The sequence below is a fragment of the Falco cherrug genome, chromosome W (genome assembly GCF_023634085.1).
Source record: "Falco cherrug isolate bFalChe1 chromosome W, bFalChe1.pri, whole genome shotgun sequence".
Lineage (NCBI taxonomy): Eukaryota > Metazoa > Chordata > Aves > Falconiformes > Falconidae > Falco > Falco cherrug.
In genome coordinates this window covers 4,081,220-4,106,080 of record NC_073719.1, presented here as the reverse complement: position 1 = coordinate 4,106,080, position 24,861 = coordinate 4,081,220, and the positions used below count along the sequence as shown (strand labels likewise).

Here is a 24,861-nt window from a genome sequence, read left to right as displayed (position 1 = left end):
AGAAGCCATTTTATTTTGTGTTGGGATGTTTTGTACTGTGAGTGTGAACTAGATCACTGTTTTAGGATCACCAGTTTCTGGGGAAAGAAAGGCTTCTAGTTTGCTCCCTAAAAAGAACTGTACAAACACTATGGTAAAAGCAGGATGGATAGAAATTTTTGCTATGTGGAAATAAGACCACTAATAAAAAAAATACTGATGTTCAGCTATAGCATAGTTATTTCATATACCCGCTTAAAATAGATAAATAGTGGAAGTACTATTCCTTTCTTTTAGTACAGTACTGCTTGCAATTTGTCTTGTTCTCCTATACTAACTTTTTTTACTATCTCCTTCTTGTACTACAAAACCTATATAGACAATAAGGAATCTGAACTACTTTGAGAATTCCATTTAAGTGAATGTCAGAGCTAGTTTCTTCACTCAAAGCACATGTGTGTTTCCAGAGTAAATCCAGGGAAGTCAAAGGAATTAGATTTATGCTATGGAAAGACATTCCTTTACAGACCTTATAGTGTTGATGGAAACGGTTACTAATCCCTGCTGAATATGGTTGTCACCAATAGAATGTTACTGCCTCCTAACTATCTCCTGTTCATGTGAATGCTCTCTCATCTCTTTTAGAACATTTGAATGTCATTCAGACATTTTCCCTAAGTGTTTAAAGTATCCTTCTGTCCACACAAATGTAACTGAGAATACAACTCGATCCTAAGTTGTCTTATATGAGTTTGTAAATTCCCTATCTAGTATAGTCAATGATTTGTCTCAACAAAAAATGACATGGCTGTTTGATCATGTATTTCCAACAATCATTTTGCCTTTAAGAACATGTTTTATTTAAAGAAAATATGAATGCTGAATTACTCGGTAATCTTCACCTTAAGTCAAGAAGTCAATGTCTAACTAACAGAATATTCACATTAAGAAACAAAGTTAGTTTCTTATTTAGAAACTTAATCTAATATTATTGATAAAAATTAAAATATAAGTCCCTGAATAATATCTGCTTCTCCAGCCTAATTGGTTGGTTAGCTAAGAAATTTATGTTTTGTCTACAGTACTTTCATGGTTTAAGGCTGTAAATTAGGTATAATAAAATATCTTGGCAGATTAAATAGCTAGTATTTGGTTTTGTAGTAGAAATATCTTGGATTTATGCTTTAAGAAGGAAAAAAAAACATTGGACAAAGACAACAAAGCAAGAACTGATTGGGATAAATTCTCAGACTCAACGTTCCTTCTCTTTTTTTCCTCTGCGCATTGTCTGAGATACCTATCCCATGCTCCAACATCTTAATCTAAAGATTAGTTTGATAATTGATTATACATTTGAGACCTACATATATTTTAAGTAGAACAGTATACATTGCACATGGGCTCAGTTTTAAAGTTGAAGATATATTGCAAGTTGCATGAGGCATCCTGTTTTGTTCTGAAGCTGAAAAACCTTGGAATGAAGAAAACTGCTAAGAGACTTTTTGTACTCTTAGCAGCAAGGTATTTATTATCTGTGCAGGGAAGGAGGTGGTTTGCACCACAGAAACTTGCTCCCAAGCACAGGTGCGAAACAGGCTAATTTATACATTTGACACACATGATTGCAACATCTCTACATACATTATTCATGTAATTACAACATATCATTGCATATTAATGATAGGCAGAGTCTAGGTGGAGCCTGGGTGGAGTTCAGACAGAGTCTTCTCTTGGCATCAATTTTTAGAGGGTTGTTCCAGCCTTCAACCCCGCTCAGGTAGTCTTCCTCAGGGTTGAACTTTTCAACTTTCTTTTATAAGTGGCTCTGCCAGAATCTTGTACAAAAAAATCTTGGCTTTCTACCATTTCCTTCTATTGATATGTCTAACTCTACCTAATTTATGATTTCTAGTATCTGGTACAGCGATTTCCAACAATGGCTTAGGCCTGGGTACAGTGAGCAAGAACAGAGCGATTCAGCACTACATGCTATGGTTCCTCAGTAACAAGAGTTGAGCAATTTTGCAAGGCAGAATGGGGCTTTTACAGACCTGAGACTTTTCTCAGGTGGGTCTTTAGGTTTTTTAGGCCTTATTCCTTTTCAGTTCCATATAGCATCTGCATCTTGAAATCTGCAAAGTATACCTGCACATTGAAGATTATTGAAGAGGCAATATTGTCAAACTACATGAGGGACATTTTGACCAGGGCTAAAGAAAAGGTTTTATAATGCTTGAAAAAACAGTGATGTTGTGCTGAAGCTCACATACTTCTAAGATTAATAGTTTAATTTGCAATGACTTCTCCATTATAAATGCTGCTTCCAATTTTTAGGTGGCTTGTATTTTTTTTTAAGCTTTAAAATCTGAAGAGGATGACTACTATATTAATGGTGCCTGGACTATTGACTGGCCAAGAAAGTTTGATGTTGCTGGAACAGCTTTCCATTACAAGAGGCCAACAGATGAACCAGAGTCTTTGGAAGCACTAGGCCCTACTTCAGAAAATCTCATAGTCATGGTAAAGTTATAATTAATATATTTCTGAAATTTGAAATATATATTTATGTTCTTAGGAAAGACAAGGCCATGAATGAAATCAAAATAGGTTGTGTTTACAAAGAGTATACAGCTTAACTAGCTGGGACGCAACTTTTTAACACAGATTGCTTATCTTTCAAAACTGACAGGCAAACATGATGAAAAAGGGATAAAGTCAGAAGAGCCCCAGGAAATCTCACAGAAAACACCCCATCTGTGTTAAATGTGCTTTGTAATAATGGTAGCAGAAATTGTAAATGGGGTATATAATGTATCTCTGCATACTGCTGATACATAGAAGTGTTAAGATATAGCATGACAGTTCCTGAAAGTTCTTTAGATGTCTGTGGTTTTAAGCGTGGCCTGAATATGAAGTATACTTTTACCACAGCAGGAGTATCATGATTTGACCTGTATTAAAGTAGTTGCTGTGACATACATTGCTCTGAATAGATTGTACAAAATATGAGAATGTAACAGAAGATGTGACCAGGGTCCTGGTACCCTGTCTCTGACAGTAGACAATAGTGAGCCTACTGTTACTCTGCTGTGTTGAGGAGAAGTATAAGAACAGGGTGATACTTGCCCAGTATATTCTATCAGCTGCCAGATTTGCAATTCAGGGATTACTTGAGCCAGACAGCATATTTTTGTGTATAGAGTGATTGTTGCCTGGATATTCACATTTTAGGTGACATTTTCAAACACCCAAATCCTGTTGTTTCTGCTGTAGCTGTGGATAAGCTAGAGTCCATACAGAATGAGTTACACCTTTTCTTATTCAGTCAATGTCACTGACTTTCTTATTGAAAGTTCTATGCTCATTTGTCCAATGGAGATAGGCAGATATGCCTACGCCTCTGCAAAATATCACAGAAGGTAGAAGGGAATGAGAAATAGCTCTAAGATGTGTTAGATTGCTGCATCTTAACATGATATATATTATTAGTAACAGAAAGAAAAAGTTGGGTAAGGAATCAAAGACTAGTGTTGGACAGCTGATATGTGGAAGTTCAACAGTGAGGGTAGATAAAAGCTCATAGTGATTGTTGCACTTCCATCTGTATCACTTGCAGTGATATAGCTGTATCAAGAATTTTGATTCTGTGATTCCACCAAGCTAATGCTGTTGGCTATTGCATTAGGGGAAAACAATGACCTCAGCAACAGTCTGTTGCTGTTACTGTTATTGCTGTTATTATAGTCACTAGAAGTGTAAGCAAGGGCAGCTAGGTTACATAATTGCTATGTGAGTAGCTCCTCACAAGATTTCAGTGAGGACTGCTGCATGTTTGTACAGTAATGTACTTAACCAACTTTGACCTCATAATTATTCAGCTACTAAATTTGCTTCCATTAAGACAATAATTTTATGAAAACTGGATTTTTAGAACAATTATGTCAAGAATAAAGAACTTACAGAAGTTATAAATTTGTGTCAAGGGAAAAAAAGACAAAGCTCATCTTAGACAATAATACTTTTAAAAGTTAGTCCATATTCTTTTGGGAATACCTATGGCTTCCTTTATTACTTTTTTCCCTTTCATAGGACATAACACATACCTAGATTAAATGTCACTGTAGTTGCTCTCTTCTTGCCTGTTTTAATGGTATAACCAGTTGTTTTCAACTACAGATTCTGCTACAGGAGCAAAATTTGGGTATAAGGTATAAATTCAGTGTTCCCATCTCTTGCACTGGCAGTGGAGACAATGAAGTTGGCTTTGCATGGAATCATCTGCCTTGGTCAGAATGTACTGCCACTTGTGCTGGAGGTAAGACACCAGGCAGTCAAACTTCAGGGCAAACTGAATTGCAAGATACAGTTTACTACATAATTATGTAGGTAACTAATTGAAAACATTTCTTTCAGACATGCCTCAAACCTTAATTTAGTGAAAGAACATTTTATTACAATGGATTTTGTTGTTTTCAAGTACATTTAATATGTTCAGATCTTTTTGTTAAATACGGTGTATCTTGGCACAGTGTGTCTCTGCTGATACTTCTTCTGAGATTCTGTTGAAGCTGGGATGTTTGCTTTTCACAGGAGCTTTCTTGATAAAGGACATCAGAAGTTTTAAGTAAAGAGATTAAAAACCAGAAGGAAAATAAGGCAACTGTAAATAAAGGGATGTGTCTGTGTGTTTGTAGGTATGTTTCACAAGAACCTAGTCAGCCCTCCTATCCTCCAGCTACCAAAGTTTAGGATACATACTAGCAGCTCCTCTGTAGCAGATGGTAACAACTCAGTTATACTTCCCAGCCCATAGCAGTATCTGAGAATTGTTGCCTATTGGCAGCAGTGGGGGATTTATAGGTTGTCCCATGTGATTCATCATGGGTGTCTTTTGCCCACAATTTACTATATTCCTAATCCTCCCTCTAGTGGCCACCAATGCAATTCTTTACCTCTGGCTGGGAGAGCAGGACAGTTGGCTTCCTTCAAAGCCAACACCATTGCTGCTGCATGGACTGGTGAGTAGAAGTGCTGTGTGAACAGTATCTTTCTTCTCTCTGGAGACTGAATGCATCATCTCCCCAACATACCTCAATTTCAGAAGATATGGGAGATAGCTTTAAATCTGCCTCAGAATTTCAGTTTTCTACTGCACTGTGTACTGCCCATAGCAAGAGGAAGACACCATATTTTTTAAAAGAACCTTTGGACCAAATATTTGTCCTTTTCCTTTTTTTATGGCTACTGGAAATATTAATGTTTAGAATCATCTTGACTCATCTTTCTGCTGGATCCTGCTGTGGCTGTTACTAGTTGTTTGCTGTTTAAATACAGCAGTTTGCTTAACTATATGTAAGATACAAATGATAGCACAAACTCTATTCTGTGCAGCTAAATAGAGAAAGTCTTGAAACAAAATAGAGGAGGGTGCCAACTTTCTCCAATATTTTTATTACTCATTTGTTGGATTCTTGTAATCAAGTGAGTGACAGATTGCTTTTTTAACTACTATTTTAACAATGGTGAGTCTGGTAGGAAAAGGAATGTTTTAAAAAATCTCATAGCAAAAGACAGTTCCAAGTATCAGAACCTTACATGTACTGCCAAATCTTATTTTTATGATGGCAATGAGTTAATGACCTTTTGAAGTAATGGGAAAATTCCCATTGATTTAGTTAGATACAAGATTTTAGCCATGGATTTTCTGTCATGCAGGCCATTGTCACTTCACAGATTTGAAAGTATACAACAGAAAAAATAATTGGCTCTGAAGGAGTAGGCACTTGTCTAGATAGGAACATTTGACATAATTAACTTTTAAGGGAATATGTGTGAATCTGTGATAACTACATACATTTATTACTCATTTGAACCTTAGGGAGGGACATTTTCTTCAATAGCTTGTGGTGGCTAAACCAGGCACTTTTCTCTCCTTTCAGCTTAGTATATCCTTATACTATGGTCACTTATTTTCATTGATCTCTGTACTCAGGGAATAAATGTTTCATTTAGTTATGATTCATATTAAAAACTGTATCTGCTTTCTCCATATGAGTACTTGCTATTCCTCCCAGTTTATGAAGCTCCTTTTGCCAAAAGGAAACACAGTTCTAAAAAGGAGCTGTCAGGGAAAAAGAACGTGAGACAAAGATTGTAGAGACAGAGACCATAACTGGAAAAGCTGGCTAATATAAATATGAAGTGTTGAGAAATCTTAGAAATGAAACCACTGCATAGCTTTGTTTATTTCTATAGGATTTATTATGGAGTTCATTACTGAAATTCTATTTACTTGAACTCTGTCTTTAGAAGAGAAATTTTGCTCTGCATCAAAGGATAACAAAATATTCAACAGTTAAAGTATTTCTCACTGAAAGTAAAAAAGGGGCAATAAAAATATGTGAGGAATATTAGTATGGAAATTATTTTTTATTTATGAGGTTAAAAAAATTATGTAGTGACTTTGGGACAGACTGCAAACAGGTTAAAGGCATCAACATTTTCCTGCTTCTCATTGTAATTGGTGTTGCACACCTGTAGTGCATGGACTGATCAAGATTTGATCATATAATATTCCATCTTGATCCAGGAAAGCTCTAGATGATGTAGAGCCAGATATGCTTTCATATCAAATTATAGGCTTTGTATCAAAGCTGTAGGCAAATCTAAATTGTAACTGACACTAACTTCTGTCCATCTCTGAACATGTCTGTATTCTAATGTTGTCTTTTTGTCTAGGTGTATGTTACACTTAAAAAACTGTCTTAAAAGAACATCAAATTTGCAAGTATTTAGATGCTAGGAGATGACAGAATTAAGGATGACCATGAAATTTTAAATTGTTTTCTGTTGTTGTGGCTGTTCTGTGAAGCAGGGACCATTCTCTGATCCTGAGGCTGTGTTACATACTAGCTCATGTCCACTCCACGCTATTTAGGTCTAGTTCTCTCTAAATCAGGCTGACTGTATCTGCATTACATAACATTTGACCAAGTCTGTGACTTAAAACATAAGTTATTACTTGGTGTATGTTTTTTGATACAAAGTGTCTAAAAAAAGGAAAAGTGAGAACTGCATACAGCCCACCAGAGTGATAGGAACTTGAGGATGTGTTGAATGTCATGAAGTAGAGCACAAATGCTAGAACAGCATTTTGACAGTGCAAAGTTTAAATAGTTTTGGACTATTGTATATTGCAGAACTTTCCAAACTGTGCAATCTCTTCTTCATAGTCTTTTGAGAGCAATCCACTGCATTCAGCAATTCCTAGAGCTGCCTGTAGGCCTTGTCTTGGAGAAGGATAACTGGAGCAGTCAGGAGCCAAGGAGCAAGCCAAGAACAACCTGCAATCTTTATTAGATGGTAACGTGCTGTCTTTTCCACTGGACTTCTATTTTACATTCATCTCTGCTGTGCTGATGGGTCACATCTGAACAGTAAAAGCACTTTAACTTTTGAAACAAGACCTCTGTTCAGGGCCTGTCTCAGTTTTGCAGAATAGGAAGAACATGTTGTAAATGGAATGGGAGGAAGAAGAAGGAGGGATTCCTGCTTGCAGTGCAAGAGCTCTGAATTCCATTCCTGGCTTCCTTGTGTGGTTCTCATGTGCTACTGAGCAACTCAAAGCATATGTTACATTCTTACTTGCTAATTATCAGTTCATCATTATCTGGGTTCCTCTCTGAAATATCTGAGCTCTGAAGCATGCAATGAAATTCATCCAGCATGTGTAAAGTGTTCTGAAAACTCAGCTGGGCACCTGAAATCAACAGACTCTTTCACAGTAGACATTATTCTTCATGGAGGAGTCTAGGAGATAAAGTTTGTGAAACAAACAATTACATATTTTGATTGCATTTAAAAAACAGAAGGAAGTGAGTACTTCTTTAACGAGAGATAGACTACTTCAGTTGGAAGGGACCTACAATAATCATCTAGCCCAACTGCTTGACCACTTCAGGACTGACCACAAGTTAAAGCATGTTATTAAGGGCATTGTCCAAATGCCTCTTAAACACTGACAGGCATGGATGTTGTGGTTTAACCCCAGCCAGCAACTAAGCAACACACAGCTGCTCACTCACTCCCCCCTGGTGGGATGGGGGAGAGAATTGGAAGAGTAAAAGTGAGAAAACTCAAGGGTTGAGATAAGACAGTTTAATAAGTAAAGCACAAGACGTGCACACAAGTAAAGCAAAACAAGGAATTCATTCACTACTTCCCATGGGCAGGCAGGTGTTCAGCCATCCCCAGGAAAGCAGGGCTCCATCATGCGTAATGGTTACTTGGGAAGGCAAATGCTGTCACTCTGAAAGCCCCCCTTCCTTTTTCTTCCCCCAGCTTTATATGCTGAGCATGATGTCATATAGTATGGAATACCCTTTTGGTCATTTGAGGTCAGATGTCCCAGCTGTGTCCCTTCCCAACTTCTTGTGCACCCTCAGCCTATTCGCTGGTGGGGTGGTGTGAGGAGCAGAAAAAGCCTTGACGCTGTGTAAGCACTGCTCAGCAATAACTAAAACATCCCTATGTTATCAACACTGTTTTTGGCACAAATCCAAAACATAGCCCCATACTAGCTACTATGAAGAAAATTAACTGTATCCCCAGACAAAATTAGCACAATGGGGCATCAACCACCTCTCTAGGAAGCCTGTTCCAGTGTTTGATCACCCTCTCAGTAAAGAAATGCTTCCTAATGTCCAGTCTAAACCTCCATGGGTGCATCTTTGAACCATTCCTATGCGTCCTATCACTGGATACCTGAGAGAAGAGCTCAGCACCTCCCTCTCCACTTCCCCTCCTCAGGAAGCTGCAGAGAGCAATGAGGTCACCCCTCAGCCTCCTTTTCTCCAAACTAGACAAACTCAAAGTCCTTAGCTGCTCCTCATAGGACATTCCTTCCAGCCCTTTCACCAGCTTTGTTGCCCTCCTCTGGATGCATTTGAGTCCCTTAACATCCTTCTTAAACTGTGGGGCCCAGAACTGCACACAGTACTCAAGGTGAGGCCACACCAACGCTGAATACAGTGGGCTAATCACCTCTCTTGACCAGCTGGTTATACTGTGTTTGATGCACCCCAGGATGCGATTTGCCCTCTCGGCTGCCAGGGCACACTGCTGACTCATATTGAGCCTGTTGTCAACCAGCACCCCCAGATCCCTTTCTGCAGGGCTGCTCTCCAGCCACTCCTCTCCCAATTTATACCATTGCTAATTTACTCCATCCCATGTGCAGAATCCAGCATTTGCTCTTGTTAAATTTCATGCCACTGATGATTGCCCAATGCTCCAATGTACCTAGATCCCTCTGCAAGGCCTCTTGTCCCTCAAGAGTCAACAGCACCTCCCAGCTGGGTATCATCAACAAACTTGCTAATGGTGTATTCAACCGCTTGTGTATTTAGTAGTGTCATTCATATTAAAGGAAAAAAGAACAAAATATTCCATAGTTGCTCAGCAAGTAAGCATCATATCCTGTAGAGTGAATTAAGCAGAAACCACGTCTCCAAAATCTGAGTTTTATTTTGGTATTTTCTTGAGTTTTTTTTAAAATAGGTTCTTCGGATTTACCAGGTAGTTAAAACAGCTTGCCTGGTAACAGACAACACTTCTTTTCCTGGATTCATGTACTCATATGTAGAATGAGAATATAATTTCAATATTTTTTAATATCTGTCTTTTAATATCTGTTCTTAGGCTTGGAAATACAGAATTGCAGCTTTCCTTTTTTTCATACTAGAACCAGTATTTTCTATAGTGAAAAAGTTTTCTTTAAAATAAAAATTTATACTATCTGAGCTAGTCTTTCCTCTCTGGGAACATTATGTAAAACTGAGCTACATGTATTCTCCATATTAATTCTCTTTCCTGAAATTCACTGATAACTCTTCTACTCTGAGTCAAGGGTTTTCAGAAGGAAAGTTTGTTACTATCTTGTATAGGTCTTTATAGCTGGTGGCAGACTTGGACAAGACTACAGAAAAATAATGACAAAACTACTAGAATATACAATGCAAGTTTAGACAGAGAAGAGTGGGAGAGGAAAGAACACAATTTAGAAGGGATGGAGAGATGAACAGGTTGTTGGAATTCAGAAAAAAATGACAACAACAAGATTTTTTTACAGACTTGATTTAATGCAAAAAAATCTAAGAAAGGGGAAACTAGAATGCATAGAAATAGAAAATAAAGCAATAAAATGAAGGATGTAAAGAGAAGAAGAAAGTGCTAAAATAGAAAAGGGTGATATATATCACTTACAGACCACAGAATTGCAGTTTATTTACTCTCATGCCTGTCTTTCCTTATATGATACCTTAGAATCATAGAATTATTTAGGTTGGAAAAGACTTTTAGGATCATCAAATCCAGCCGTTAACCCAGGCCTGCCAAGTCCACCACTAAACCGTGTCCCTAAGCATCACATCTATGCATTTTTTAAACACTTCCAGGGATGCTTTCCAAGGTCAAGTATATGACTTCGTCCAGATCCATAAGTATTCTTAAGAAGAAAGTGAACTGCTGGTGGTATTGTTTAAAAAAAAATCCAACAAAAGAAAAAAATCCTTCTGTGTATTTTTACTTTTGTATACATTAAAAATAAACTCCAGTAAGTGTATATATCTCCTTTTAAATTTTTCTTCCATGTTTAATAGAATTCTAGCAATAAATGGCAACAAATGACAGCATTTATTATCTGGAATTTACCAGGTACCCTAAGCATTGGTTTTGATTTCATACATTCTATTAGAGTTCATCTCCAGATGGTTCAAATATCTTAGATATTCATGGTTTTTTATGAAATATCCAGTCAGTATTTTATTATAAGTAAATTGATTGCTGTCCAGTTTCCTTTGCTGCTCATCACTCTTGTAGAGTGGTACCTACTATGTTTTTCTTTCATGCCTTCAGATGAATTATGAAACTGTCTTTAGACAAATAAAACATACTTGTCTTCATCAAGGAAAATGTAAGTTTGTCTCTGTGATGAACATCTTGTGATCTCATGAGTGAGCTCAGAAAGTATTTCTGGATTAACCAGCATGCACTAGTTTTACTGATGCAAGATTCACTATGTATTGGTACTGGCATCTCTATAATTAACTGTTGAAACCACAAACCATAATTTTTGGGAGATTACTCTAAAAAATAGATATAGCATTTACATGCCTGAAATTTTAATTTAAGAATAAAATGTGGTCCATGTAATTTAAAATTTGGCTACTGGAAGTCATGCAGACTATTTGTGAATTGAAATCTGCAAAACATCTCAGTTCCTGGAGAATATGGTCACTAAACCACTGGAGTTTTGATTGCATTGACCAGTCATGAGGACTTTTTATGTCTGTTATTATAAACTATAGATCTGTAGATTTGAAAGCAGAGTGTTTCTGTCTAACTGCTTGTAATTATTCCCCCAAAAGTTTAAATGAACTTGTTTAGCTGTGCTTTTTAGATTACTTTAAGAGAGACCATATACTCAGAGTTGATAATTTTAAAAGATTTTTTCAAGGCCCACAGGGGTTAACCAACTTGTAGCTGTTGTCTGGGTAAAAACTGCACTTCCAGACTTTTCCATTTCTTTTTCTTGACTTAAAGTTAGAATCTGAATTTTGTTTCCGAGTTATTTGAAAAAGCACAATTAGACAGCAATGATGTAAAGTTTCGTTAACCCATATGTATGTTTCTTGTATCACAAATCACATACTGTGTGGCAAGATGCTGCAGAACATTTTAAAACTGGTTTAATATATCTGCCTGGCATGGATTAAAGGTTCTTCACTGTGTGAGTGAATAGTGGTGAATGCTGTCTTAGGGGTGATATGCTACCTGACCAACGTTCAATAAATAACGTCTGGTTTAAATTTTTTTGAAAACTGAGTGCAATGATACTTTGTGTTCATAGTACTTCAGAATACTTATTACATAGCTCCTCAGAAATATATTAACTGGGGCTGCTAGTAAATTTTTTAGCCAAAGCCTGGAAGGTAATGTGTATGATGCCAGTAGGAAATTTAGTGAAAACATAACATTAATATCTATGCTATCCCGTAAATATATTTGAGAGAATGGTATGCATCATTAAAATGCTTAATTATAAAGTATTTTTTAAGCAATTCTATTTGGGGGAAATTTGAGGGGAACCTATTTTATCAGCCACCAAGAAAATTAAGGCAGCTTGTGATAGAAAGGATAAATGTTTATTCATCATTCAGAGCTGAACATAAATTCTATGCCAACTAGCAGCACCATGTTACTAGCATTACTGTTTGGTTAGTTCTTTAAAATATTATTTCTTATCATGGTGAAGTTTGAGTAGAAAATTGCAAAAGAAATACTCCTACTCAGGTTGTCAGATCTGATTTTATTTATTCTCATCTGTTGGCAGTGTTTATATAGATTATAGAATTTAAAATTAATCATCTTGTCACAGCTTTTGAAATATTTAGATTTCCCACTTTATTGTCAAGAATGAAATTAAGAGATTAGAAAGGAGAGCCTTATCTGGTAAACATTTTTCCCTCTCTCTCATGCTACAATTGATATGTCTTTTCTCTACTAAAATAGTAATAAAGGAGTAAAGTAAATATTTAATAAAGAATTAGAAAAGATTAGTAGACAAGAGGCATGCTTAAAATGTAAATTACTGGGCCAAAAGGCAGTGAGCCTAGTGGACTTCTTAAAGACCTTTCACATGTCTCATCAGACTTCAGTTTTTCTTGTTCTGATAGTAACATAAAAAGTAGAAAGCTCTGATGAAATTTGCTGACAATGCAACGCCAAGAGACATGGGGAAGACTGGGATATGTTGTAGTCATGATAAAGGCAGATTTGATTTTAGGATGTATTTCTTTAAAAGTATTCATGACACTGGATAAGGCACTAGTAAAATTCCTCTGCAGTACTGGGCACAGTTTGTATTGTGGCTGAAATAAACTCTAGTGTGAACAGATGCACAGAAGGGTTGTCCAGAGTGATTTTTTTCCAACATGTAAAGCACATAAATTGAAAATTAGCAAAAAAAATGGAGGTTGTATACTGTTCAGAAATGGTATTTTCTTTTTAGCTTGTTCATGTAGATTTGTGTATGTAGGATACACTTGGAAAATAGTCTGGCAGTCTTCTGCACTGTTTAGTGGTACCTACTGTTGTCTAATGTTGTGGCATCCAGATACATGTAGAAAGAAGAGCAAATGGAAGAAACCGATTGGTTTACCTGGCTCACATGTAAGACGTGTCATATTAGTCAATATATTTTTTATGAATAAAGTTTACTTTAAAATTATTGTGATGTTTATGGATAACCTGAGATGTCAGATGTGTAAAAATGATTTACAACCTGATTTAAAGTTGCCTACTTTGGGAAGTCTACATGTAGCTGTAATCAAAAAGGAGATATCCCAGAAGTAAACCTGGGACTATGGATTTATGTAGTGCAGTAGAGTGAAGACATCAGCATTAGGCATTTTTAGTCTCAACATATTTAATGATTTTGAGGTAAGGTGAGGAGGCAGGTGATTTTGAGGGCTGATACAAAATTCTCGCCTGCTAAAAAGGCAACCTGTAAGAAGCAGTATGTTGAGTAATGAATCTGACTCCTACCATGCTTGTCAGGAGCATGCACATTTGAGTTGAGGCCGCACATGGAACATTTTTATGTGCTTAGGGTCCAGACTGCTGGGTTTTCCTGAAAGTATTTGAATTAACAAGGCTATATTTTTATGTAAGGGATAATACCTGTATTTTGCAGGATGCCATGGCAATTATTAAATAGCAGTTCCCTATATCAGACTGAAGAGATTTCAACTGGGAGTGCATCTCCAGAAGAGTACTAACTCTAACTGTGTGTCATAGAATAGTTGAAGAGTCTAAGAGGGGTAGGGAACTGGAAGATTATTTTAATAAGCATTCTGGGCCACAGTGCAACCAGGGATGGGCAAGATTCATGAGGCCAATGGCAGGAAGACAAGAAAGGGGCTTAATCTGTTACCAGCAAATAAGACATTCATCTAGCACAGGCAGATATGGATTTTCATCCCTGCTCTTTTACATCAGACTGTAATTGATTAAAAACTAGAAATAATCTACAGACTAGAAACCACAGTCTTGCCACCTTAATTAAAATAATCACTAAGTCACAGAAGTTAGTGTATGCTCATGGAAGTAGGAATCCCCTCAGGGTTGAGAAGGATCATGCCTACTACTGGATCTGCAACCTTATGGGGGACTGCATGCCATCCTCAAGACTCATGAAAAAGAAGGTTACCATTTTCCCCAGGTCCTTTGCATATAACATCATAGAGATATTTCACATGCCTCTGTGCTTAGACTGGGAGACTTCTGTTCATAGCCAAGCAGAATGCTTTGTGGGCCAAACTTAAGGCATCTTAAGGCTAGGCTTGACTCACTATTGGAATTAATCCATATAGGTCTCATTTTAGGAACCAAAGTAGATTTGACTCTTGTCCATAATGAATAAACAAATGAAACAATTGCAAGGTAAGTTGTTTAGCTAGTTTAAAATGAGCAAAGGGACTACAAATATTTGGTGAAAGAACATGTTTTAGTGGGTGTTCAATGCCTGAAAACCATATTTTTACAATTAATTTTATTACTGCAAGTCTACCTCCTATAAAATGCTTGTATTAAAATGAAGAGAGGCCTGTAAAGTAGAGTTGGCAGATATTTGAAGTCAGGATGTTTTAATCCCAATTTATTTGTATGAATTTCACAATTTGGAAAAAGTTAAATAATTGCTTCTGTTTTTAAGAAAGGTTTAGGGATTTTTTGCAACTTTTATCATACAAATGATCCTTTTATTTCAGTATTATGACTACTCATGTTCAATAAAAACTGCATATAAATTGCAGATCGAGTCTTTTTATGCTTGCAAACATCATACAGCTTGTTCTAAAAACAGAGGAGGCCATGTGTACCACTGTTTACAACAATACCCTGAGCTGCACTGTTGCCATATCAATGGTTCTTTAATTTCTTTCTTTAGATCCTGTTTTTTTAAAAATTGGAAAATCTGCTTAAATGTGTTGCCTTATCATGTTGTCTTGGCAGTGATATGTCATTATGTTTTGGGAATAATAATAAATTCTGAACTGCCCTGTTGGTGGTTAACAGTGAAAGAGGAACTGGGAGTGCCAGTCAAAATGAGAGTTCACAGACATACTGAATCTTTCAGAATGAATAATACTTCTGTTATTTTAATGAAGAAAATGTTTATAGGATGACATGTCTAAAAATGCAACACTGTATCCCAGTATTGCTGTTTTATTTTAAACCAGAGCACATAAACAATAATTCTGCATTGAAGTGTGACCACATTGTTTTTGGTGATGTTTTGTTTGGAAATTGAAGTGTGTTTTACTAGGGGAGGAGGGTAGACAGAAAATGGATTTTGTGCAATATACAAATATAAACATTCTGTTAGTAAATCTATAAATATATTACTTTTGTTTTAGAAAACAACAGCAATTTAAGATCCTCTCTGTGGGGTGGCCTAAAATTGAAGGAAAATGAAAGACACTGTGTGGTCAAGGGGCATTCAGTCAATTGGAATTCACACACCTGGAGCATTCAGCCAATTAAAGCGGGGATAGTAGGATTAATAATTAGTAGGTGAAATACACTTTATCTCACCAAGTAGAAGAGCAAGAATGATTAATTAATAGTGTTTCATTTCATCCCAAGGCGTGCAGAAACAAGAGGTGGTGTGTAAAAGGTTGGATGACAACTCCATTGTACAAAACAATTACTGTGACCCTGACAGTAAGCCTCCAGAAAACCAAAGACCCTGCAACACTGAGCCTTGCCCACCTGAGTAAGTCACTAATCACTAAGATGCACATCTGTTTTGCATAGATAGAAAAGTCTTTGTAATATATAATAAATAAGTTTGACCGAAGGTGGTATAAAATTCTGATCTAGGATTAGGGTCCTGTCTTATCAGACAGGATATTTGGTTTTGTTTTTTGGTTATGGTTTCTTGTTCTTCTGGAATCAGTTATGGAAAATACATACTTTGACTTAGAGGAGGCATGATTTGACTGAAGAAAAGTGGTGTTTAAACTACACAAAGCAACTCAGACATTGTGAGTAAAAAGATACTAGCAAAACAGTTTCTTATGATGGAAGCGTCAGGTGTAGTGAATAGTGCTCAGAAAAGAACTGGGGGCTATTCTTAAGGCAATAATGATAGAAGAATCTTGATGTAAGGGGAGACTAATTTACCATAGATATTTACATTGCATACTAAATGTTTGCAATATTTTTAAGTATAGTATATTAAAATGTGGGTTAAAATGTTCAGATGAGAAATGATAAACATAGAAACTGCTTAGTAGACCAAACCATTTATTGATAATAGTTTTGTCAAACAACCTTTCTCTCCAAGATGCTCAGTGTTGTACAGTAATGCTGTGTGCCTTTAGGATTAGATGCATACTTGGTTAAGTCTATTTAGTTTTATTTTTAAAGTAGTTGTATGCTACACATTAAAAAGATAATTAAAAACACAGCAGATAATTTGTTCAAAAATGAAATTTGGTAAGGACCTATAGCACAGCTTAATCTTACTACAAAAACTGTTCAGAAACAGCTGTGATATTTTGCACTAGAAAATAATTTAGGCATATGCACAACAGCTCATTCTTACATGTTGAGACAAATGATACAACAGTTTATTGATTCACGAGCTCTGGTTATTTTAAGTTTCATGATAATCATGTATGATATATATGATAATTCATGTAGCTAATTCTAATTGGGCATAAAAATAATTAGTACTAATTAAGTGTAGATATCACACAGTAAAGAAATACTGTGGTCTCTCTTAAATGTCTCTTAGAAACTGTAAAACTATAGCATGAAGGACACCAGGAGGAATGAGACAATACTATAATGCATTAAAATCCAACAAGTCTTCATGAAGCCAGTTTCTTCCTAGAGTATCAACTGCTTTCCTGAATGTGGTGACAGGTTGCAGGATGGCAGAGCAATGTCTTCTACACTTATTCCCCCTGTGCCATGTAATTTAACATAAAGCAAACAGAAGTGAAGCCATTACGCTGCTCTCGTCTTGAGTGTTTGAAGATGGATGTGCTGTCTCACAAACAGGTCTAAATTGTCCCCATAGTCTATGTGTAAATATATGCTTATCCGCACTTGATTTCTGTTTGTATAACACTGTTTAGCATGGCTATAAGTGCACTAACTGAACTCTCACACCATATACCTGAGAGCAGAACTTGGGAAGTGATCATGTTTGTTCAGTTCCTTTTTACCAAACACATCCCTATCCCTTCCTTTGCGTGGCTTAACTATTAACAAAGTAGCACTTTAAAAAGTAGTGTTAGCATAGTTATTCTAACATAGTTAATTTTTATTTTTTGCACTGACATTTAAAAACACAAACAAAACCAAAAAGCCCCACAAAGTGGGACACTTCTGGATTCTCCATTCAGTACAGCAAGGACATTGAACATGGTGAAACTCAAGTCATCAAGATTCAGAAAGCGGGTAGTATGTATCAATCAGCATCTGCTTGAATATCTCAGAGCAGTTCAGACCACATCTGGCTCCATTCTGATGCTCATTACAGGGTGAATACAAAATGCCAAACTCCTAAGGAAGAGTTCTTGATTCCTGATCCTATAAGTAGTCTAGAAGAAGGCTGTTCAAATACCATCTTTTGAGATAGTTCCCCAAAGAGGTTTGACCCTTTTGGCTGGAAGATTTATCACCCAGTAAGGCTTACTCTTTAAACTTTGGCCAAATATTTCCTTTTCTTATTTAACACAATTCCACCTTACTTGTGGTGAAAATGTTACTCCTTCTAACTGAATGCCAGTTACGTTATACTTGAAGCTCCTGAACAGCGGCAAAGATTGTGTTTGTTCACAGTATTTTGTTTGTTATTACAATAAGTAACTCCTAAAGTTCCAGATTTCAAGAAAAGATCTAGGTAACTCTCTGGATCCTATGAACAGTACTGTCATGTGAGATACAGCATAAACATAAAAGGTACCTGAGAATGCACTTGAGCAAATCTTAGTACCAATTAAAAATTAACACTTCAGCCTCCTCAAAGATGTGAATAGCATCTAATTCTCCCTACTGTGGTAAAAGCATACTTTTGGTGGTGAATAATCACAAATTAATTCTCTTTCACTGGAAAAATAATGACAGAATATAGCATATTTGTCTGCATCTCTGCATTGATCTAGGTTCATATTAAAATATACTGAATATTCTGTAATACAAAAGGATAGAAGCACAACTTTTTGACAAAGGCTTCAGAAAATGACAAATTTTATGAGGCAGCTCCAGGCATACCTCCAGGAACAACCACAGTGACTGACATGCCTGACATTTTTGGCATGTTGGCAGCATGTGATAGCATATTGGACTTCACCTTCATTCTTTGCAAGGATGATTCAGGTGAGTGTATCTAATCAACATATGAAATATTGAAGACCCAACATGCTCAACAATGTGAAGAAATATTTCCAGTGAATGGATCTGCATTAACCATTCATCAGTAGAAAAAAATGAATATAACTTTTACAGCCAGATTAACAGCTGTTTAATCTCTGCAGCATCACAAAGTAATCTAAATATACTGTACAGCTCTCAACTTTTACTATGTGCACAGAAACACTCAGAAGGTCCCTCTAGCAGCTATCATGCAGTGCTTAACATTTTTAAAATATTTGTTGAGGTCATTTTTTAATGTGATTCATTATGTTTTACTGGTGTTTGCTTTACTTACTCTAATAATGGAGAATATTTTGCATTTCAATATAGCCTTCTATAAAAAAAAATTAGAAATGTTTCATAATCAGATGAGAAATAAATCTCAGAAAGCCCAATTCTGAGATCAAATTACTTTATTGCAATGATACTAGAGAGGCAAGCATCTTGGCTTTTAACTTGTGCTTTAATCTACAACAGTGATTCCCAAACATTTCCAGTTGCAAACCACATTCAGAGGAATAATTTTATACAAGTCCAGCACAAATCTACTTAAATAGCTGCAGTTTTGTCAGACTCAACACTCCTTTCTAACAGTTGTAACCTAGGATTGAAATTGCTGGTCTAGAAAAATACAAAGTAGTATTATTATTGGAAAATATGATTGCAATGAGGCATAAATTAAAATGCTCAGTGAAAAGACCTATAAGTTTCTACTTTATTTCACTGTGGATACATGTATTATCAACAATGATTTAGGCTTAGTAATTTAAACCATTTGTATTCTGGGTTTGTGCAATTATCTACTCCATTTCTGAAATGCATTAACTGAGCCTCCTAACTTTTTCTATCCAGATGGTTTATAGGAGATTGGTCAGAATGCAGTAAGACCTGTGATGGAGGAATGCGTTCACGAACAGTTCTCTGTATCAGAAAGATTGGACCTTCTGAGGAGGAGACACTGGACAATACCAACTGTTTAACAGACCAGTCTATTGAAAAAGAACCCTGTAACAATCAGTCCTGTCCCCCAAAGTGGGTGGTTTTGGACTGGTCAGAAGTAAGGAAATTTTGCGATGTTAGCTTATTGGCAATAGTGAAGACAAGAGCTCTGACCACTGAATATTATTATATTTTCTATTGCTGCTTGCTAAGTAAAGGATTAATAAGAAAATCAAAACCTGATAGATTTAGAGTATTGAAGCAGGGTTTTGTTATTAATTTTTCTTTTTTTTTCTTCTGTTTTCATTTCTGTTGTTTTGTCAAATGATTATGACCTGTTGTTGTGAATCATAATAGAAAAATAGTAAAATACAAAATAGAATAGTAAAGTAGTAAAAAACCCCAAACCAAACAACCGAACCTCCCCCCCCCCCAGAATAGCCATTTGGTATGAGATAATAGTCTTAAAGAAAAAGCAATTTCCATTTCCATTGGTTCCTGAAACAGCAAATAGCTGGAGAGTAGACATGATGGGTTTACAGTATTGGAAGCCAGAATAATTTGCTGGGTTTTTTTCTGAAGTAACCATGCTGATGTATAGCATCACCTTTCTTAGCAACAGACCTGAAAATTGGTATTCTCTTTATTAAAGAAAGAGCATCTTCTGTTAAATATGGTGATGTCTCGAAACCAGGACAAATATAAGCCAAATTGTGACCTTATACTGATTCAAGTGTTAAATTTGAAGGATGGGAACCAGTACAGCTGAAAGAAGATAGATTGATATGTGATACATTTGAATGGGACTGCATCGCATGCAAATCAGAGTGCAAAAATGTCTGTTTTAAAACTAGTTAATTTGGGGGTTTGTCCTACTGCTTCTTGGAAAAGTATTCCTGAAATTTAGTCTTTAAATTGCAAGAAGTGTTCTAATGTTCTAGTTCCATGCCAGTTTATACCTTTTTGCTTTTGTTATCTGAAACAGCTCCTCTTCCTTTCAAGTTATTATTTGTCAGAAAGGAATTAATCTTGACCACATTCTGCTTTCATGTTTCAGTTTGAAGTCATCTTTTTGGGAATAGATTACTACAGTTAAATGTATATAATAACCCAGAAGAGGTTTCACATGTGCCTCATCCTTTTGTTTCCTGCCTCTTGAAAATACTGATAATCTAAAATAACCTCATTCTGTTCCTCAGCTATCACATATTGATTACTTAGTCATCTTATGCTCTGTTATTATATCCAGACCTTTATCCTCCTTTTTTCATTTCAGTTAGCGATCTCCCAGTTTAAATAGAGGTTCTTGTTATTTGTTTTTTGAAATGTATGCTCTTACACATCATACTGCCAAATTTAACTTCATTTCAATTATTCACGTCTTCACAGTTGTCCAGTTCTTTCTGTAGATCATACCTCTGTAGCGTCAAGGTCAGTTAGTTAGCTGTGCTAGCCACTAATTTCAGTGATGCTGAACAACTGAAACTATTTTTGTATGAAAATTATTAAGTAGACTGTAAAGAAATATTTATCAGATCAGTCCCATGACTGATCCTAGAAGGTCTTTGCAGGTTGCATCTCTCAAATCCTAAACTTCACCCAGTTTTAATCCCCCTTTCAAATACTTTACTGAAGCCCAGGTAAGTTAGAACTGTTCCACTTTGTCAAAAAAAATAATAAAGGAAGGAGACTATTAAACTGGAATTATCTGCCAGTGATATACCCATGATTCATTGTATCCTATTTTCTGTGTATTTGCTTGCCTTTAAACAGTCTTTCATTCAAAATAAATTATAATTCACTGCATAATATAAAGAAGATTAATGTGCCTGTAGTTGCACAATCTCTTCTATGCACAGATACTTTTAGCTCCAAAAATTGTTATAGCCTCTTTAAATTTGAAGCATAAAGAAGGAGGCCTACTAGCATCACCGTAAGCACCCATACAAGCAGTACAGAACAGCTCTTACCATAATTTGTTACTACACGTAATATAGTTCACAGAATCACAAAATGGTTGAGGTTGAAAGGGACCCCTACTCAAGCAGTGCCACCTAGAGCCAACTGCCCAGGACTATGTCCAGGCAGCTTTTTAATATCTCCATGGATGGAGACACCATTCATTAGTAGTTAATAATAGTCTAAGCATTATAGCAGTACTTAAAAGTAGTAATACCTGCATGTTAAATCACAGTGCTATGAGCTGCCATGGAAGCTGTTGTTCATCTCCTTGCTGTTTGAATTTCATGCTTGCATAATCTCCATATGTTCTTCTAAGCTGAAGAAACTACTTGTGGTGGGTTGACCTTGCCTGGCTACCAGGTACCCACCAAGCTGCTCTATCACTCCCCCTCCTCAAATAGACAGGGGGAGAAAAAATATAAGGAAAGGCTCATGGGTCTAGATAAGGGCAGGGAGATCACTCGCCAGTTACTGTCACAGGCAAAACAGACTTGACTTGGGGAAATTAGTTTAATTCATTATCAATCAGAATAGGATAATGTGAAATAAGAACAAATCTTAAAACGCCTTCCCCCCACCCCTCCCTTCTTCCAGGGCTCAACTTCACTCCTGAATTCTCTGCCTCCTCCCCCCTTTAGCGGCACAGGGGGACAGGGAATGGGGGTTATGGTCAATTCATCACACATTGTCTCTGCTGCTCCTTCCTCACACTCTTCCCCTGCTCCAGCATGGGGTCACAGGTCCTGCCAGGTGCCTGCTCCAGTGTGGGCTCTCAATGGGGTCACAGCTTCCTTCAGGGCACATTCACCTGCTGCAGCATGGGGTCCTTCACAGGCTGCAGGTGGATATCTGCTCCACCATGGACATCCATAGGCTGCAGGGGGACAGCCTGCCTCACCATGGTCTTCACCATGGGCTGCAGGGGAAGCTCTGCTCTGGCACCTGGAGCACCTCCTCCCCCTCCTTCACTGACCTTGTTGTCTGCAGAGTTGTTGCTTTCACATATTCTCACTCCTCTCTTCCAGCTGCTGTTACCTAGCAGGTTGGTTTTTTCCCCTTCTTAAATATGCTATCACAGAGGCGCTACCCCTGTTGCTGGTTGGCTCAGCCTTGGCCAGCAGCCGAACCATCTTGGAGCCAGCTGGCATTGGCTCTGTCGGACATGGGGGCAGCTTCTGGCGTTTTCTCATAGAAACCATCCCTGTAGCTCCCCCCCCAACTACCAAAACCTTGCCATGCGAACCCAATACACAAATATATTTTTTTCCATTATATACATTGTTGTTCTTTTAACAAAAGAAATATGTGTCAATTTGCTGTACTGCTCAACTGTTTGGTTTTGTTCTGTAAGGAATAATGACTGAAATGCCATTTTAGTGAGCTTTTATATCAAGGAAAATTCTTCTAAAATATAATGTGAACTGATATTTTTTTCTCATTAATTTATCATACAGATGCTTTTGTTCATAATCCAAATCTCTTTGAATAATCCACTATCATAAAACAGATAGTCATTCCCAGCCCATACCTGAATCTGTCTCTAGTTTTTTCAGCTTTAAGATTAAATATTTTTTTGAATCAGTTCTGTAAAAAGTTGTCAGCTTTATAGCCTGAAACCTGTAGGTAAGTAGTTTCAGCAACTTTTCTCAGTGTAGACCAGGACCTCAAGAAACCTGGAAATGAAATTGAATCTTAAAGTGTGTCTTGTTCTACATGCAGAACAATATTAATTTTTTTTTACCCCACTGTTAGGCAGCATTTCACACAAGAAGTAGGGCACCATAATCAAGTTAGAAAAGGTTTTAAATGGTCCTTGTCCCATCCTGAAAAGGTACAGTATATTCCAGCCCTTTGAAAATTAATCTCACTTGGAAAAAGTAGAAAGGAAAGGAGTGAGAAGGAAAGAATGGATGAGTAGAAAGAGATGTTCAGTTGAACTCTTTCATACCATATCCATGGCATTGATAGATTGCAAGTTCTTTGTGTGCATTATCGTGATACTTTATTTCTGATTGGAATATCTAGGCATCATCTCAAGTTACAGAGCCATAAATATATGTTGACTATATACTATTCCTCTTTAGCTACTTCCGCTAGATTTTGCTCACTAATATATCATTCTTAGATCCATCAACATTGCCTGCCTTGTAAGAAGCTTGAACAGCTTTTAAAGGCCTTCACAACTAGGCTTTTATGTAACAGGAGTGTGTTATAATTTTGAACAAAAGCGTTCTAATCTAAAAGATTAAAGCTCTGCTGAGCTTCTGGTTGTGGTGGTATTTTGTCAGGATTGTGAAAAAGTGCTGACTTCTTTCTGGTATGAATTTTGCCTGGTGTAGCTTGGCAGAGTGTCTTGACTGATGATACCATTTTAAAACAATTAAGAATAATTGCTTTTTTTTCCTGTTCAGTGTTCCAGAAATATAGTGTATTTAAATCCCTATAGTGATATACATTTAACATATATATATATATGTATTTATATAATTTTCTGATTGAAGCATGAAAATATGAAAATGAAAACAAGAGTAAACTCAAAAAGTGGAAGAGTTGAATACTTCTTCCATCGAAGCCAATGCTAATTTTCTCTGGAATGCAAGTTCTAAAGCTTTGGTTTTATAGTCAAAACAAACAATACTTGACACAAATTAAGCAGTTTTAGAACTTTTATATGATAATGCACTTGAGCATCAATATAGTCATAAATTTTTTAGTCTTCAATGATAATTAGCAAGAAATTCTATATCTTTTTGGTCAGAGAAACAAAAGCATTTTGTTCAATGTAGGGATTAAATAATGTCCTTAGGAGAATATAAAAGGGCTTATATCAAATAGTAATTAAAGGTAACAGTGGCTTGCCTAGCAGAATGTAGTCATTCTCAAGGTAACATCAGTTTTGCCATAAATTTTTTTTACTCTTTGCAGTAGTTGAGCTTTGACTGAATTATTCTGCCCACTGTAAATTACTTATTTTATACTTTTACAGATAATAAAATATAAACCAGCAAAAAATAATCTAATGATTTCTTGGGAAAAGCCTTATCAGACAAGCACATTTACTTTGCATTCATATTGCCATTAGTCATGACTTCCACTGAGTGAGTCAAAAATTCTAGAAGCATGTGGTAATGGGAGACAGTGTTTCCTGGGTTTTGTGTGTCTGTGTATTATGTCTTTCATTTGCTGTGGAGACATATTTTTTTTGTTAAATTATACTGATGCTTTTTATTTTTGGCAATTCAGTATTATTACAGGCAACCTATTTCCTTACTTTACTTTGATTTATGGGGACAGGATGTAGTCCATCTTATTTAGAGGAATTTTGACTATGACTCCAGAAAAGTGGGTTTTTTAAGGGATGTTCTTTTCTTCTGGTTGCAATAACTGAAAGATTTTTCTCAAATGGCAGCTTAGACATAGATAAAAGAATGTGTCTTCAAGCCAGACAAGAAAATGGATGCACCTAAACTCAAATTTTGATCCTCAAAATCT

General features: G+C 36.4%; 1 protein-coding gene and 1 long non-coding RNA gene across 6 annotated transcripts in view; one reads left to right on the top strand and one right to left on the bottom strand.

Annotated features, from left to right (window-relative positions):
• Positions 1-24,861, top strand: part of LOC102057777 (A disintegrin and metalloproteinase with thrombospondin motifs 6) — a 155,247-nt gene that overhangs the window by 112,937 nt on the left and 17,449 nt on the right. For 3 of the 5 annotated variants that reach the window (XM_055698088.1, XM_055698089.1, XM_055698087.1), the window contains 4 exons: positions 2,336-2,499; positions 4,156-4,294; positions 15,685-15,814; positions 19,321-19,525. In XM_055698088.1, coding sequence (XP_055554063.1) covers positions 2,336-2,499; positions 4,156-4,294; positions 15,685-15,814; positions 19,321-19,525 — 638 coding nt within the window. Of the gene's footprint in view, positions 1-2,335; positions 2,500-4,155; positions 4,295-4,908; positions 4,998-7,211; positions 7,342-15,684; positions 15,815-19,320; positions 19,526-24,861 lie in introns of those variants that run through there. The other 2 variants (XR_008730091.1, XM_055698090.1) reach the window with 2 other exon arrangements.
• The window catches only part of LOC129734535 (uncharacterized), a 51,511-nt gene continuing 34,003 nt past the window's right edge, over positions 7,354-24,861 (bottom strand). The window contains exon 3 of the long non-coding RNA XR_008730105.1: positions 7,354-7,788. This is a non-coding gene — a long non-coding RNA (uncharacterized LOC129734535). The remainder of the gene's footprint in view (positions 7,789-24,861) is intronic.